At 44.7% G+C, this 17,326-nt stretch overlaps 1 protein-coding gene across 1 annotated transcript; it reads left to right on the top strand.

Annotated features, from left to right (window-relative positions):
• Positions 1-415: 415 nt before the first annotated feature.
• On the top strand, positions 416-16,790 carry LOC139471221 (alkaline phosphatase-like). The gene is made up of 10 exons (XM_071253511.1): positions 416-515; positions 1,908-2,128; positions 4,770-4,944; positions 7,087-7,256; positions 8,979-9,089; positions 11,331-11,433; positions 12,071-12,223; positions 14,457-14,648; positions 15,558-15,686; positions 16,498-16,790. Exons 1-10 carry the CDS (start codon positions 416-418, stop codon positions 16,788-16,790), a joined length of 1,647 nt encoding a protein of 548 aa, XP_071109612.1.
• Positions 16,791-17,326: the final 536 nt, after the last annotated feature.

Here is a 17,326-nt window from a genome sequence, read left to right on the forward strand (position 1 = left end):
TCAGTGGTACATCATAGGCATTAAGACGCCACAGATACTACTGTTGTGCGTCACCTAGGACTACAATGTAAGTTAAAGTTACATGCGAAATGAAATTGATATTCAAATTTTTATAGCATGAAACGTTGACATTTTAAAATAGAAAAACTCCTTAGTCTCATATATTTAGCTTAAATCAATAATAAATGTATTATAACATCACAAGAACACAAACAGCTGTCGAGTTGCAGAACGGTATGCACCATACAGATACGGTTCTGTTCACTTGACATGTTTCTGAATGTTTATAAACCATCAACACTGACACGTCTCGTAGAAACGCAGCCGTCATAAGGGTGTACATATGTCCTGTGAAGCCCGGCGGACGGTCAGACCTGTGATATCTTAACACGGGCAACACTGTTGACCAGTCGTGATGACTGGACATATAATTAACACAGTGACCATGTTGCAAGTCCTTTTTGTATGTATGTACTTCATGGCGAAAGGAACCTGTCAAAACGAAGCAGAAACACGTGAGTACACATTAACAATTTTTATTAACTGTCGCAGTTTCACTGTTTAATCTTTAATCTAATTGTTAGAGTAAGGGAGTGAGTTGGATTTCACACCTGGTTTGAGACATTTCCAACAGTGTCACGGATGGGCTTCACACACCCACAGATGGGCTTCACCCACCCACAGAGGGGCTTCACACACCCACAGATGGGCTTCACACACCCACAGATGGGCTTCACACACCCACAGATGGGCTTCACCCACCCACAGAGGGGCTTAACATACCCACAGATGGGCTTCACACACCCTCAGAGGGGTTTCACACACCCACAGAGGGGCTTCACACACCCACAGATTGGCTTCACACACCCACAGATGGGCTTCACCCACCCACAGAGGGGCTTCACACACCCTCAGAGGGGTTTCACACACCCACAGATGGGCTTCACACACCCACAGAGGGGCTTCACACACCCACAGATTGGCTTCACACACCCACAGATGGGCTTCACACACCCAAAGATGGGCTTCACACACCCTCAGAGGGGCTTCACCCACCCAAAGATGGACTTCACACACCCACAGAGGGGTTTCACACACCCACAGATTGGCTTCACACACCCACAGATGGGCTTCACACACCCAAAGATGGGCTTCACACACCCTCAGAGGGGCTTCACCCACCCAAAGATGGACTTCACACACCCACAGAGGGGCTTCACACACCCAAAGATGGGCTTCACCCACCCACAGAGGGGTTTCACACACACACAGATGGGCTTCACACACCCAAAGATGGGCTTAACACACCCAAAGATGGGCTTAACACACCCACAGAAGAGCTTCACACGTTGTGCACGTGATGGGAATGAAACCCAGGCCTTGGTGTGGTGAGCGGACGTTTCAACCACAAGGCTAACTTATTGAGAGCAGTCCTTATACGATTAGGTGACACTCAACGCAATACACTTTTTTACAGACACTTTTGGCTTTACACTGGCAATGTTTGTTTGTTTGTTTGTTTGTTGTTTAACGCCGCACTAAGCAATATTCCAGCTCTATGACGGCGGTCTGTAAATAATCTGGGCTAGACAATCCAGTCATTGACATCATGAGCATCGATCCACGCAATTGGGATACGATGACATGCATCAACCCATTGTGTTATTTAAACATTCCTATTTGTAATACACAGTTATATACCATCAATAACATCAAGCCGTGGAGATGCGGGGAAAGAAATAAATACTTAATAACACCCGCAAATCTGTCAACACAGGGTGCGGAGGGATAACCTTGTGATTAAAGCGTTCGCTGTTCTCTCTGACGTGATTTTGCAGGAATATTGCTAAAAGCGGTGTAAAATTATTATTATTTACTTTGCTTCTGTAACCAATCTATCCATTCAGTGCCCAGCTACTGGAATGATGTCGCTGCCACGGAACTCCTGCGAGCGAAGGCCCTGAAACCTATCGAAAAGCCGGCCAAGAACATCATTCTGTTTGTGGGGGACGGAATGGGAATAACTACGACCTTCGCCGCCAGGGTTCTCAAAGGTCAACTTAGGAATGCATCAGGGGAGGAAACTCTTCTCAGCTTTGAAGAATTTCCCCATGTTGGAATGTCAAGGGTAGGTTGTTCCATCACGATTTGATTTATTAATGGTTTGCCTACGCCAGTATCCACATGCACACACGAATGTTAATTATGTACCTTACTGTAAGATTTTCCTTTAATACTTCCTGTAACAGCGTGAAATATTTGAAGGTAAATAACGACACGAAACAATCATGTTAATGTCATTGTTTTTATTCTTTCATTTCCCTTTAATTACTGGGTACAATATGTGAAGCCCTTTCTGGGTCCCGTCGTGGTACTGACCGCCTCCGTGGTCTAGTGGTAGAGCGTCCGTCCGGAGAGCGGAAGGTCCGGGGTTCGATCCCCGGCCGCGTCATACCAAAAGACGTTAAAAGATGGCACTTGTTGTTACCCTGTCTGGCGCTCGGCATTAAGGGGCTTAAACAAGGACTGGTCGGCTCGGAGACAGTATACTGTGTCTGAGAGGGGTATTCATATTAAACTGCGGCATGGTATCTCAGTGGGCTAGCACTATAAATCGGCATCAGTCCGGACTAGTACAAGCAGCCACACAAACACACACACGTACATGCACGTCGCAATATAAGTGCGATAATCTTGGACGCGACGTTAAACCCAATTTCACCTCACCTATTGATGGAGTATTGGTGAATGCGGCTTTAAACCGTCCTCATGCACTTTAATTACTGCGTGATGAGTATGATTAAGATTGGGGCGTTGAAGTATAACCCTGGCAATACATTGCATTGTTTTTTAAGGGGAGTGAGTCTTCTTCTTGTGTCATTTCTTACCCTTTAGCTTTTCTGCATCTGTTTAACGACAGAAAACATTTGTGAAAATACTGGGAAAATAATTGTTGACAGGAGGTCTTGCAAAACAATAAGTTGAGAGTCTATAAAAATGATTTTAAGCTCTCCTTTTCAAATATATTGAAATTGTGTTCTGAAAAAATAGCAAAATTCAGAGTTCCCATTGTACTGTTAATAAATTCAAAGAGGGGTAGCCTAGTGGTTAGTCACGCGGTCACGCGGAAGACCCGGGTTCGATTCCCCACATGGGTACAATGTGTGAAGCCCATATCTGGTGTCTCCCGCCGTGATATTGCTGGAATATTGCTGAAAGTAGCGTAAACCCATTCTCACTAACTCTTACGTCATCGTATCCCGTGGAACGATCAATCACTGGATTGTCTGGTCCAGACTCGATTATTTACAGACCGCCGTCATGTAACCGGAATATTGCTAAGTGTGGCGTTAAATAACAACAAAAAATCTAGCGTGGTATGGTATTGGGTGTCAGCTTAAGGTGTGACCATCACTGCTGAATAATACAGTCTGTAGCTAGAAATCAGCTGGGCGTAAGTATGCCACCGTTCAATGATGTTTGGGTACCGGCTTAAGAAGAGCATCACCTACATCACTCAGAAAGAGATATTTGCCTATATAGTGTCCTCTTGTGAGACCCATATATTATGACCAAACCTGACACAGGTGTACAGAAGTTGATTCCCCCTACAAAACATTGAGAACGCATCTGACACAGGTTGCTCAACGGGTTACACGCGAGTTGAGCACCCATATGCAACGAGTGACCCACGCGTGTGTCATGCGTGTATTTGTTTGTTTGTTTGTTGTTTAACGCCGCACTCAGCAATATTCCAGCTATATGACGGCTGTCTGTAAATAATCGAGTCTGGACCAGACAATCCAGTAATTGACATCATGAGCATCGATCCACGCAATTGGGATCGCTGACATGTATCAACCAAGTTAGCGAGCCTGACCACCCGATCCCGTTAGTCGCCTCTTACGACAAGCATAGTCGCCTTTTACGTCAAATGAATTTGACAAATAAATAAAATAAATAGTGAGCTTAAAGAAAACAATGAGATGCGAATCTGCGTTTATGAAGGGTCACTGACTGAACTGGTGTTCATTGCTCTACCTATATGCATGAACCATACCACTAGGGTCTAGCCATTGTGGCTTGTCGGCAGCAGACCAGTAGTGAATTTAGATACACGTTCATTGCTACGGGTAAGCCCCCACATCCTTCCCACCACCCACCCGAGTTGACACGATTATCGCGGATTGGTAAATGTTCGCAATTAATCAAGGGATTGTGTTTGTAGAATGCGGATAGTTTCTTTTCAAAGTTTGACTATATCAGGCATTCCAGGTGATTTTGCAAATATAACGATGTTCGTTCACCTTATGAATTCTTTATATGGTATAATTATGATGGAGCAGTCACCACAATTTTTGATGTCCTATTATTATTATTATCATTATTATAAGCGTTATGCATGTGTTGAAAAACCGCCTGGCAGCAATTAAGCAAATAAATGTTTGCTATGGGCAAAAAAACTAACTTGTACATATTTCTGTATACATAAAACATTGAAAGAAACGACTGACGGGATCGGGCGGTAAGGTAAATGCATGTCATCGTTTTCCAAGGACTATCGATGCTCATGATGTCAATCACTGGATTGTCTGGTCCACATTCGATGATGTACAGACCGCCGTCATATAGCTGGACTATTGCTGAGTGTGGCGTTAAACAACAAACAGACATATAAACAAACCTTTTGGTGTTGATTTTAACAGCGTGAAGTCTATCTCTTTCGCCCTGTGTTGCACATGTTGACCATCGTTGCTCTTCTCATTCAGACGTACAGTATAGACAAGCAGACGACTGACTCAGCAGCAACGGCAACGGCAATTCTCTCCGGCATCAAAAACAACTACGGCGCACTCGGAGTTGACGGGCGGGTAAAACAGGGGGATTGTCCTGCCGCCCTGCAATATAACGTCACCTCTATAGCCGACTGGGCAATGGCAGCAGGTGCGATTTTTACTGTGTTAGGATACAATGCAATGTTTCCAGTTATGGTTGGTTGGTTGGTTTGTTGTTTAACGCCGCACTCACCAAAATTCAAGCTCTATGACGGCGGTCTGTAAATAATCGAGTCTGGACCAGACAATCCAGTGATTGATATCATGAGCATCGATCCACGCAATTGGGATCGATGACATGCATCAACCAAGTCAGCGAGCCTGACCACCTATCCCGTAAGTCGCCTTTTACGACAAGCATAGTGTCACTTTTAGAAGTTTGTGTGATGAAGAAAGACAAATTCTATGGATGAACAACTACTTTATTACAATTAGTGCGACGTTTAGGTGTAGATCCTAACACCTTTATCAAGCAAGTGATGGATAGTGCTGAACAACATACGTATATATACTTATTAACATCGATATTTATACAGTAATTGATTGATGGACACAGAGAGCTGATTAAGATGATTGGAAGCCTGTGATTGACTAATGGGGCAGGGTAATCAACCACGGAAGCTGATTGGGATGAAATCATTGTGTCCTTTTACGGCAAGTATGGGTTGCTGAAGACCTATTCTCCCCCGGCGTCTTCACGGGCGTAATGCATGTTAACATAAGCATGTTGACTAGGATAATAATATAAGACAGAAGGGGGCGACCCGTAAGGGTTCCGGGGTAGAATAGATCTTCAGCAACCCATGCTTGCCGTAAAGGGTGACTATGCTTGTCGTAAAAGGCGACTAACGGGATCGGGTGGTCAGACTGGCTGACTTGGTTTATGCATGTCATCGATCCCAATTGCGTGGATCGATGCTCATGATATTAATCACTTGATTGTCTGATCCAGGCTAGATTATTTACAGACCGCCGTCATATAGCTGGAATATTGCTGAGTGCGGCGTTAAACAACAAGCCAACCAACAGAAGGGGGCGTCTCAATGTTGTATTAGCTTTACACTTCCACAGAACTATCATATACAACTACTGTCACATATAATGGAAAATGTCATTAAATAATGTCAACATTGGTGTTCTTAAAAACTAATCTCATACAACTCATACCAAATATGCAAGTGACCACGTGACAGAATCTGGTTGGAGGGGATTTCTTTGTGTCTAATGCTCATGGGCCAGGGTCGTGATTGGATCAATGGCTACGTTGACGGTGGCTGGACATGCAACAATACAGCATTTCCAGGGGGATATTCTTTGTATCTAATGCTCATGGGCCAGGGTCGTGATTGGATCAAGAACAATGTTGACGGTGGCTGGACATGCAACAATACAGCTTTTCCAGGGGGATATTCGTTTTCAATAATTCTCTTATTAAACTGTTTAAAACATTGTGGGCAAGTTCTATCAAGAAGAACGGTTGATGGTTTGTTAAAACGTCCAGTCTCTATGGCAAGAGGTAAAGATCCGCATCTGAACAAAGCTAAAATTCGACGGTGGTTCAACAACATTTTGCGTCTAGAGAGGTCTCTCTTACTGAATATATGCATGACGGGTTTATGACGACTGGACGCAAACATGGTTCATGAATTACAACAAGCTGACAGGAGGCATTCGACTATACCCCAGTCATAAAACTCTCTGGCCATGAGTGGTTGGTTGGTTTGTTGTTTAACGCCGCACTCAGCAATATTCCAGCTATATGAAATAAATAATCTGTAAATAATCGAGTCTGAACCAGACAATCCAGTGATAAATATCATGAACATCGATCCGCGCAATTGGGATCGACGACATGCATCAACCAAGTCAGCGAGCCTGACCAATTGCGTGGATCGATGTTCATGATGTGAATCACTGGATTGTCTGGTCCAGACTCGATTGTTTACAGATCCTTCTGCAGCCCTCATGTCCTCTGTATGAGAATATTGTTATTATCTCGCTGTTCCCTCTCTGTAGTATGTTTGTAGGTATGCTGTGTTGCATTATTGTTATTATTATTATTATTATTATTATTATTATTATTATTATTATTAAAAAAGGCAGCAAAGAGGGTTTGGGTGATCCTGGCACAGTCTGGCTACGCCCATCATCAGCTGAGGGCCCTGGCCCCCTCTATATATCATAATTATTATTATCTGTAAAGTTGTCCTTGGCTATCGGAGGTGTTAATTATATAGCTTCTAAAACGCAGGTAAATCAGTTGGCATAGTGACGACAACCCGCGTTACTCATGGAACACCAGCAGCGGCGTACGCTCACTCAGCAGACCGGAACTGGGAGGGGGACTCCGAGATGACCTCTGTGACGGGGGGATGCTCCGACATCGCTAAACAACTCGTCGACGACAATCCGGACATCAAGGTGAGTGTGTGAGGTTTTACGCCGCTTTTAGCATTATTTCCGCAATATCACGGCGAGGGACACACGTTGCACCCATGATGGGAATCGAACCCTGTCTTCCGCGTCACGATCCAACGCTCGAACCACTAGGCTACCCTCCCGGCATCAAGGTATATCGTGCTGTCCGCTCTACGTGAAATGTGACTGTAGGATATCATGGCACTGGCGATGATTCCTCTTCTCCTGATACTAGGGAGAGCAAGCTGAAAGAATTTGCGAAGTAATTGGGGAGCATTAATGAAGAAAAATGTCATAAACTTTGTCTTGGAATTCTTTACGCGGGGTTGCATCGATAACACAATGACTTGATGTGGTCAGAACTCCATCCAGACATCATCGATTTAGATAACAAGAACCAGTCAATCATTTTCTGCAACATGTATTTGTCATGAAGGGTCATCCCGACCTCCAAATCAGCTTAACACGGCTCCACCTTTTCTTCAAAAGTTTGTTCTCTCCGATAAGCGTGGGCCACTCCCGCGGCGGACGGACTGAACACGCGTGTTCAAGGCGTGGCGGACGGACACAACACGCGTGTTCAAGGCGCGGCGGACGGACACAACACGCGTGTTCAAGGCGTGGCGGACGGGTTGCACAAGTGTTGCGTCACGCGTTTCCTATGCGTGAAGGGGATTGAACTCCTTGGCAGTAGTGTACATGTTGAATTTCGTACATTGATTGATGGGGTTATAAATGTGGAACAAAAATGCATACGTAAGCGTTGAATGTCGCCAGAGATAATGCAGACTGTTCTCGCGTGACAGCGGCGTTTACGCGCAACAGTGACATCTATTTTGCGGTTGTACCCTGAGTGCAAAGCACAATACCTGTCAAAGATGATACTGTCCATAAAATGCGTGGGGCCAACTTTGTTGCTGTTCAGTGCACACATCTGCGTGAACCTGTCTTTGTCCAAGGCCCGCAACACTCCTTGAAGAGTTACGTCCCATAGTTGCTACGATGCCCTGATGCCGACGCGTGTGCGTGCGAGTGTGTGTGTTTGTGTATTCGCGTAAGTAATAAAAGCATACGGTCCGCATGGCTTTGTATAATATATATCAGCTGTAATATAACTCAAAAATAACGACGTTAAATCTCACCCACTCACTCACTCATGCAAGGAAGGTTAATCAGGTAGTTTATAAATCGACGCGATTGTCCCAAAATATGTTCGGGTTCGAGTCTCAAAATGTCGTATTCCTGCCGCCATTACGTCACATTTTAACACATGTTCTATTGAATCTGGTTTTGCATATCCATCTTTCACGCATACATCTTATCAAAACTTACACCGCCTCCGTTGTCTAGTGGTAGAGCGTCCGCCCGGAGAGCGGAAGGTCCAGGGTTCGATCCCCAGCCGCGTCATACCAAAAGACGTTAAAATGATGGTACTTGTTGTTACCATGTCTGGCGCTCGGCATTAAGGGGCTAAAACAAGGACTGGTCGGCTCGGAGTCAGTATATTGTGTCTAGGTGGGGTACTCATGCTTAACTGCGGCATGGTATCTCAGTGTGCTAGCACTATAAATCAACATCAGTCCTGACTAGTACAAGCAGCCACACACACGTGCATGCACGTCGCTAGATAAGTGCAATAATCTTGGACGCGACGTTAAACCCCATTTCACCTCACCTCACCTATTATAACTTATCTCACTATCATCATGATGTTGGTATTTGCAGGTCATCCTCGGGGGTGGAAGGCAATATTTCCGTCCTATCGATGCGATCGACCCTGAAACTGGGACGAACGATACTTCCAATGGACGCCGAGACGGACGCGACCTTGTTGAGGTACTCTGCTTCTTTCTTTCATTATATGAATGGATCACTGAAAATCCCAAGTGGCTATGTCGTTCAAAGCGCTGTGCAGAGTTGCATACCTTAGGCATACCACAAACCCTAATCGATTACTGATGACAAGTTCGCGCCGATTATGCTTCTTGCTTTGTAAGCGCCATATCCGTTCTCTTGGGTATAACCAAAGTGGTAGACCCGTGAAGATCCGGGGTAGAATATGTCTTCAGCAACCCATGCTTGCCGTAAAAGGCGACTATGTTTATCGCAAGAAGCGACAAACGGGATCCGGTGGTCAGGCATGCTGACTTGGTTGATGCATGTCCTCGTTTCCCATTTTGGTCCCATCTTCCCGACGCAAGAGAGTTAACTGACTATAAAAGTCCAGTTTCCACCCTTGGCGAACTAGGCTGGTATTATGGAGTTACTTTTTTGGCTTGACTAACGAGTCTATGCAAAGTCCAATCAAAATCGCGCACAGAAATCGAAATCCGGTTGTAAACTGTCGGGCAGATTTCGGTCGATTGCAGGATTTGCAAAGCATGTGCACCAACAACTCGCTGTCAGCAGACATTTTCAAAATCTTTTCATGTTTTTAATCAAGGTGCTCACGTGATTTGATGCATTTCGCGATGCATCACAATATCGAACTTGATTAACGATCAGATTGTCCTGACTCGGCGCCAACATTTTGTGTGAAGCAAACGCAAGTGCTACGAGAGGTGGAATCTGATTGGTCCATAGGAGATGCTTAGAGGGGACATAACTGGTAATAGTCACTCTTGGCGCTACGATCGAGCCCAGTAATTCCAGCCTAGTTCAGCAAGGGTGGAAACTGGACTTATAAAGTCAGTTAACTACCTTGCCTCGGGAAGATGACACTCTATACGATAAGAGATATGTAGGATTCAACATACAGCTCTTTGGTGCAGGGTTAATAATTCCCTTCGACTACTTCGTGGGATTATTACCAGTGCTATAACGACCATTAAATATTATATGCATTATATCATTGGATTGTCTGGTCCAGACTAAATTATTTACAGACTTCCGTCATTTGGCTGCAAAATTGTTGAGTGCAGCGTTCAACAGGCAGTTTCAGTCCAGGCAATTTGAGATTGGAAAACATGAACATTGCTATTTTGCCAAGGGTAACGGATCAGATTCTCTTGGGCACATAATAAAAACAATTTATATGGCATTTTACAAATCAACTGTTTGTTGTTTAACGCCGCACTCAACATTATTTCGGCTATGTGCACAAGTTGAACACATAGGAAAGACCGTTTGCAATTTCTTTCATTGATTCATACATTAATTTTCCCGACTATTTTGGCTTTTATGACCGATGGAATCTGGTTCGGCGGATAATTGAGATTGTTTCTTCTCTGTCTATTTGAAAGAAATTTGTCTGTTTCATAAATTTTAATTATGTGTGTGAACAATTAAATGCTTGTTTTTAAATTTGGTGTGATGCTATTATGAACTGACCTTATTGAAGGCTCTGTCCAGGAGGTAAACGTAGCGTAAAAATAGTGTCCCCCTGTGTGACACGTAATCCTATCATAATCGATGTAACTATCATCAACCAGTGTTTTTAAGCCAACTCATTGCTGAATATTTTATCATATTGGCTAGCATTGTGCACAACCACCAGTAGCTAAAGTGATGATGTAAATCCTGCTGGGGTATCATGCAGGAAGTAGAGGTACTGTAAGTCCCCATGATCCCCAGCGAGGTGGCCTAGCTTTGGTTACTGGTGGCCCATAGCCCGTGTTTTAAAAACTGTAAACATTATATTGTTATGCTCAAACATGTTTCACAAACTGTTTTTAAATATAGTATGCTCAAATGTTTCACAGCTTGTTTTTAAATAAAACATTACATAATTAACTAACTTGGAAATAGATTAACTTGGTCTCGTCGCTATATGGCTGAAAAAATATTAAAAAGTTAAATTTTAACTCACTCACTATTCTCTGGCGTTGACGTTTAATGTTTAAAAATCAGCTTGGATCAATAATTTTCAAAAGTTACAAAATATAAACAAAGTATCTTACACTTGCCCGTTTCACCCATTTTAAACTTACCTATTTCACTGATGTTGAAAGTGTATTCTTGAACAAAGATCTAACCAGCTTCATCAAATGTACTTACCAAAAACGGGACATTTTGGTATCGTGTATGGTAGTGTATGTAACTTTACACTGGGTCTCAAACAGTTTGCTTCTGTTACAGGACTGGATGGAAAACAAGGCTGAGCGTAATGCCACCCACCGCTACGTGTGGAATCTGGCAGAATTCAATGAAGTGGATCCAGAGTCGGTGGACTTTCTCTTGGGTGAGTGAGTGAGCTTGGTTTGAGGCTGCTTGAAAGTGAGTCAGCTTAATGTGGGATGGGAGGAACGCCAAGAGTGATGCAGGTCTCTGACGTTTATCACTTTGGTTTTATCCGTTTGTTTGTTGATCAACACCACACTCAGCAATATTCCAGCTATATGACAGCGGTCTGCAAATAATCGAGTCTGGACCAAAAAATCCAGTGGCTGACATCATGAGCATCGATCCAAGCAATTGGGATACGATGACATGCATCAACGAAGTCAGCGAGCCTGACCACCGATCCCGTTAGTCGGCTCTTACGACAAGCATAGTCACCTTTTGCGGCAATCATGGGTTGCTGAAGACCTATTCTACCCCAGATCTTCACGGGTCTACCACTTTGGTTATACCCAAGAGAACGGATATGGCGCTTACAAAGCAAGAAACATAATCGGCGCGAACTTGTCATCAGTAATCGATTAGGGTTTGTGGTATGCCTAAGGTATGCAACTCTGCACAGCGCCTTGAACGACATAGCCACTTGGGATTTTCAGTGATCCATTCATAAAATGTATACCTTCAACCCTCTGTAATCTTTTGGTGTTTTGAAGTGACGTTTTCTAGATTGACATCCCCTTTGTTGCTTCTGTTTAAAGGCCTGTTCTCGAACTCTCACATGAACTACGAGATTGACCGGCGGGATGGTCCGACTGGAAACGAGGCAGGGGAGCCATCCCTCAGTCAGATGACGGAGAAAGCTATACAGATCTTGCAGAAGGATCCGGATGGCTTCTTTCTTCTTGTAGAAGGTATACCTCAACTGATATATTGACTGCTTATACACCTTGAATTATAAATATCGCAACATGTTTTTTTATGGTCCTCAGTGAGTATGTTATGAGCCGCAAAATCAAATGTGCGTATCCCAGCTTCAATTTATGCACGATCAGCATAAATTTATGTTTCGTGGGATAAATGAAAGACTGCGACGAACTCGGAACAAGGTTTTATACGTTTAAGCGAAGGGCAATACAAGGCAGAACAATGACGCATAATGTCATGACGAGTGACGTTTACTAGAGATGGTGCATGTCATCGATCCCAATTGCGTGGATCCATGCTCATGATGTCAATCACTGGAATATTGCTGAGTGCGGCGTTAAACAACAAGCAAACCAAACCAAACTACTAGAGATGGTACAGTCATGATTCTGACGCCCAATCCTCAACAAATGCCACCAGGTTCAATACCAGAATACAATGTCAGTGTCGGGTGCAACCCCCGTCGACCAGGATTACATCATGGACCCTCCTCTTCATTGACTGTACGAAACATTCTATCGCTTGCTCTTTTGGTTCGTTTTACTCCGCACTCAGCAATATTCCAGCTATGTGACGGCGGTCTGTAGATCATCAAATGTGGACCAGACAATCCAGTGATTGACATCATGCACATCGATCCACGCAATTGGTATCGATGACATGCACCAACCATTTGTTTGTTTGTTGTTTACGCCGCACTCAGCAATATTACAGCTATATGACGGCGGTCTGTAAATAATCGAGTCTGGACAAGACAATCCAGTGATTAATATCATGAGCATCGATTCCATGCAATTGGGATCGATGACATGCCTCAACCAAGTCGGCGAGCCTGACCACCCGATCCCGTTAGTCGCCTTTAACGACAAGCATAGTCACCTTTTTACGGCAAGCATGGGTTGCTGAAGACCTATTCTACCCCGGAATCTTCACGGGTCTGCACCAACCAAGTCAGAAGGCCTGACCACCCGATGGACGCCGAGGTAATATGTCCCATACCTGGTGCAAGGCTTGGTTCAATTCGTCAAGACCTTACACAGGGGGATTCCTCTGAGGCACTTTGTGACCGATGATGTCCCGAACATGCTCGAGGGGATTACAATCCGGACTCCAGGTCAGGGCAGCGATGGTATTGCCCTCTGACGTAGGGAATCGACAACGGCACGTGCACGTTGTGACGTAGCATTGTCGTCCATGAAGATTGGCCATGCGATTGTGGTACACGGTATCGTTGTCCATTCAGTTTTGTGTCACTGTGACAAACTCGAGTCTTCAGTCCTAAGACATGCGTCTCAATACAGTCAATAAGCCTCCACCGCACGGAACGTGCCCCAGAGAGTTTCTTCAGTTAGCATGTGATGTGTTCCTGTGGCGCCAAACACGAGCTCAACACACGGTCGTAAACAATAGAAATGGACTCTCGTCCGGCCAGTGGACGTCAGATTCAAGTGACTTCAGCAACCCATGCTTACCGTAAAAGGCGACTATGCTTGTTGTAAGTAGGGGGTGGTGATGATGGCTGTGGTGATGATGATGGTGGTAGTGATGTTGATGGTGGTTGTGATGGCTGTGGTTAGTTGGTTGGTTGCTTAACGTCGCACTCAGCAATATTCCAGCTATATGACGGAGGTCTGTAAATAATCGAGTCTGGACCAGACAATCCAGTGATCAATATCATGAGCATCGATCCACGCAATTGGGATGCATCAACCAGGTCAGCGAGCCTGACCACCCGATCCCGTTAGTCGCCTTTTACGACAAGCATAGTCGCCTTTTACGGCAAGCATGGGTTGCTGAAGACCTATTCTACCCCGGAATCGGTGATGGGTGTGGTGATGATGATGGTGGTGGTGCTGGTGGTAGTTGTAATGGCTGTGGTGATGGTTTGTTTTGTTTGTTTGTTTGTTGTTGAACGCTGCACTCAGCAATTTTCCAGCTATATGGCGGCGGTCTGTAAAATAATCGAGTCTGGATCAGACGATCCAGTGATTGACATCATAAGCATCGATCCACGCAATTGGGATCGATGTCATGTATCAACAGCGAGCCTGACCACCCGAACCAATGTGGTGATGATGGTGGTGGTGATGGTGATGGCTGTGGTTGGTGGTTGTGATGGCTGTGATGATGATGGTGATGATGATGATGATGATGATGATGGTGGTGGAAGGAGTTGCTGTCTTCTAATCTGCCATCTAACTCAAGTACTTGTCTTTGAAGGAGGTCGTATAGACCATGGACATCATGGCTCCCGTGCTGCACATGCGCTTTATGACACCGTCGCCTTCGAAGAGGCTGTGACCACAGCCACCAAAATAACGTCAGAGGATGACACCCTTACAGTCGTCACTGCCGACCACTCTCACGTCCTTACAGTCGGGGGATACGCAGATAGGGGCAGTCCCATATTAGGTACTTTATTTACCATTGGCGGCGGCCGGATAGTCTAGTGGTTAAAGCGTTCGCTCGGCACGACGAAGACCCGGGTTCGATTCCCGACATGGGTACAATGTTTAAAGCCCTATTCTGGTGTCCTCGCTGGAATATTGCTAAAAGCGGCCTAAAACTATACGCACTCACTCACTTGTTTAGCATTGCAGTAATTAATTATCGTAGATATCTCAGACGCAGTTAGACACCCTAGTTACAGTTGCATTCTTTGTTTGAGGTGTGTGTGTGTGTGTGTGTGTGTGTGTGTGTGTGTGTGTGTTAGGATAGGAACATTTTGGACCTACTTGAAATGTCCTTCTCTATGTGTGCCTACTTATGTTGGACTGCATACATCTACATAGGGCATGGTAAAACCCATTTCTGGTGTCCCCCGCCGTGATATTGCTAGAATAGTGCTAAATGCGGCGTAAAACCATACCCACTCACTCACATAGGTCATTGTATATGCATGTAGGGGCATGGGTGGGCCAGTCGTCCTAGCGTCGCAGGAGTAGCACCCCTGCCAAATACCTATGATCGCGGGTACGAATCCCGGAGTAGCGCTGGTTGTGTTTGTCAGCCCCGAGCTCCACACGTGATAAACGTCTAAGAGCTGCATTATTACAGGCCTTTCCGTCACATTAAGCTGATATAACTGAAATACTGTCCAAAGATCGGCGTGAAACCAAACTCACTCAGATGTGTTAAAGATTATCTCGGTATATAACTGCCGCCGACACAGTGAAATCTGGATAGTCAGGCAAATGTAACCCGGAATCACCGTCAGCTGTTCAGATTTATGAAATATCACTGCAGAAAGATCCTTTCGCGGGTACGCAATGAAGCACGTGATTACTAGTAGTCCTGGAGCCAATGCTTTTTTTCACTTAGGCAAATCTGGGTCTTCGGGGTCAGACGGTCTCCCATACACGTCTCTGCTCTACGGCAACGGCCCTGGTTACGACGTCGTGGACAACGGCGGCACCTTCGGCCGACCAAACCTCACTGACACGGACACAGGTAATAACATCATACAGAGAAGATGAAAGGAGGGCGGCGTGGTGTGTGTATTTGTGTGATGTGTGCGTATGTGTGGTGTGTGTTTATGTGTGGTGTGTCGTGATGTGGTGTCTTTGGGGTTTCGAAAAACTTCAGACGCCTACCTACCTTGGCACTGAAAAAAGACCTTAAGGACTACTTGATGTTTGTATTTCAAATCGATTCCATCAGATGCCTCTGCATACAGTTCCCGCCGAGCTCAGGTAGAGGGTTTTGTCTGTGTGTGCGTTTATGGCTGCAAATTAATTGGCGGTATACTATCAACAGGGCAGTTCATTCGTGGCATTGTATTCCTACTTAATTTCCTATAGTATTTAGCTTGTTTATTTGTTGTTTAACGCAGCACTCAGCAATATTAGAGCTATATGACGGCGGTCTGTAAATAATCGAGTCTGGACCAGACTATCCAGTGATTGATATAATGAGCATCTATCAACGCAATTGGGATACGATGACATGCATCAACCAAGTCAGCGAGCCTGACCACACGATCCCGTTGGTCGCCTCTCACGACAAGCATAGTTACCTTTGACGGCAAACATGGGTTGCTGAAGACCTATCCTATCCCGGGTCTTCAGGGGTACAATTTGACTACAGTAGTAAATGAATTATGTCTTATACTTCGATTATGTTATGATTGGCATTAAAAGATGAGGAAACTTTTTCGTGTTTCCATCTTGTAAATATAATATATTAGGCACAAAAAGTATGTATTATGCTCAAACACTCGGCAAATACTATCTGTTTCATGGTGCTATGAATTGTTCTTTAGAGGAAAGATTGTACCAGCAACAATCCGCCGTGCCCTTGGACTTTGAAACCCATGGAGGGGAGGATGTTGGGATATATGCGCAAGGGCCCATGGCGCATCTGTTTCACGGAGTTCATCAAGAGAACTATATTGCCCACGTGATGGCGTATGCAGGATGTATTGGAGCCTACAGAGACAGCGGACAGTGCGCACAACCGGAAGTCACCACTCCTCCGGTAACGCCGAGATCAGGAGCAACTGCCAACGAAGTGTGTTTTCTGTTGTTTGTCGTCATAATTGGATTGGTATTTTAAGAGCTATATATAGTTATGATCAAGGGGATGTGTTTTCAGTTAGTGACTGAGTATAACTTTACGCCGCTTTCAGCAATATACCAGCAATATCACGTTGGAGTGAAGAGAGAACGCTTTAACCGCTACCTAGGTTACCCCTCCGCCCCATGTGTTTACAGATTAGCGGGTGTTATTAAGTATTTGATACCCAAGAATGTTCACATACAAATTGAACGGGGTCTGTGCGTGAATAAAGTGAATGGTTTTAGCCAACGCCAGCAATATTTCAGCCACACCACGGTGGTCTTTAAATTAATCAAGTTTGGACCATATAAACCGGTGATTGATAGCATGAAAGACCATGCTGTCTAGAACGATGACACATGATCAGTTATGGTTGGTTGGTTTGTTGTTTAACGCCGCACTCAGCAATATTCCAGCTATATGACGGCGGTCTGGACCAGACAATCCAGTGATTCATATCATGAGCATCGATTCACGCAATTGGGATACGATGACATGCATCAACCAAGTCAGCGAGCCTGACCCCCCGATCC

This window comes from Haliotis cracherodii, unplaced genomic scaffold (genome assembly GCF_022045235.1).
Source record: "Haliotis cracherodii isolate W230 unplaced genomic scaffold, xgHalCrac1.p SCAF_22, whole genome shotgun sequence".
NCBI lineage: Eukaryota > Metazoa > Mollusca > Gastropoda > Lepetellida > Haliotidae > Haliotis > Haliotis cracherodii.

Coding starts and splice junctions, on each gene's coding strand:
- LOC139471221 (XM_071253511.1), top strand. CDS start 416: ATGACTGGACATATAATTAACACAGTGACCATGTTGCAAGTCCTTTTT. Junction 7,257..8,978: donor ACGACAATCCGGACATCAAG/GTGAGTGTGTGA, acceptor TGGTATTTGCAG/GTCATCCTCGGGGGTGGAAG. Junction 15,687..16,497: donor CCTCACTGACACGGACACAG/GTAATAACATCA, acceptor ATTGTTCTTTAG/AGGAAAGATTGTACCAGCAA.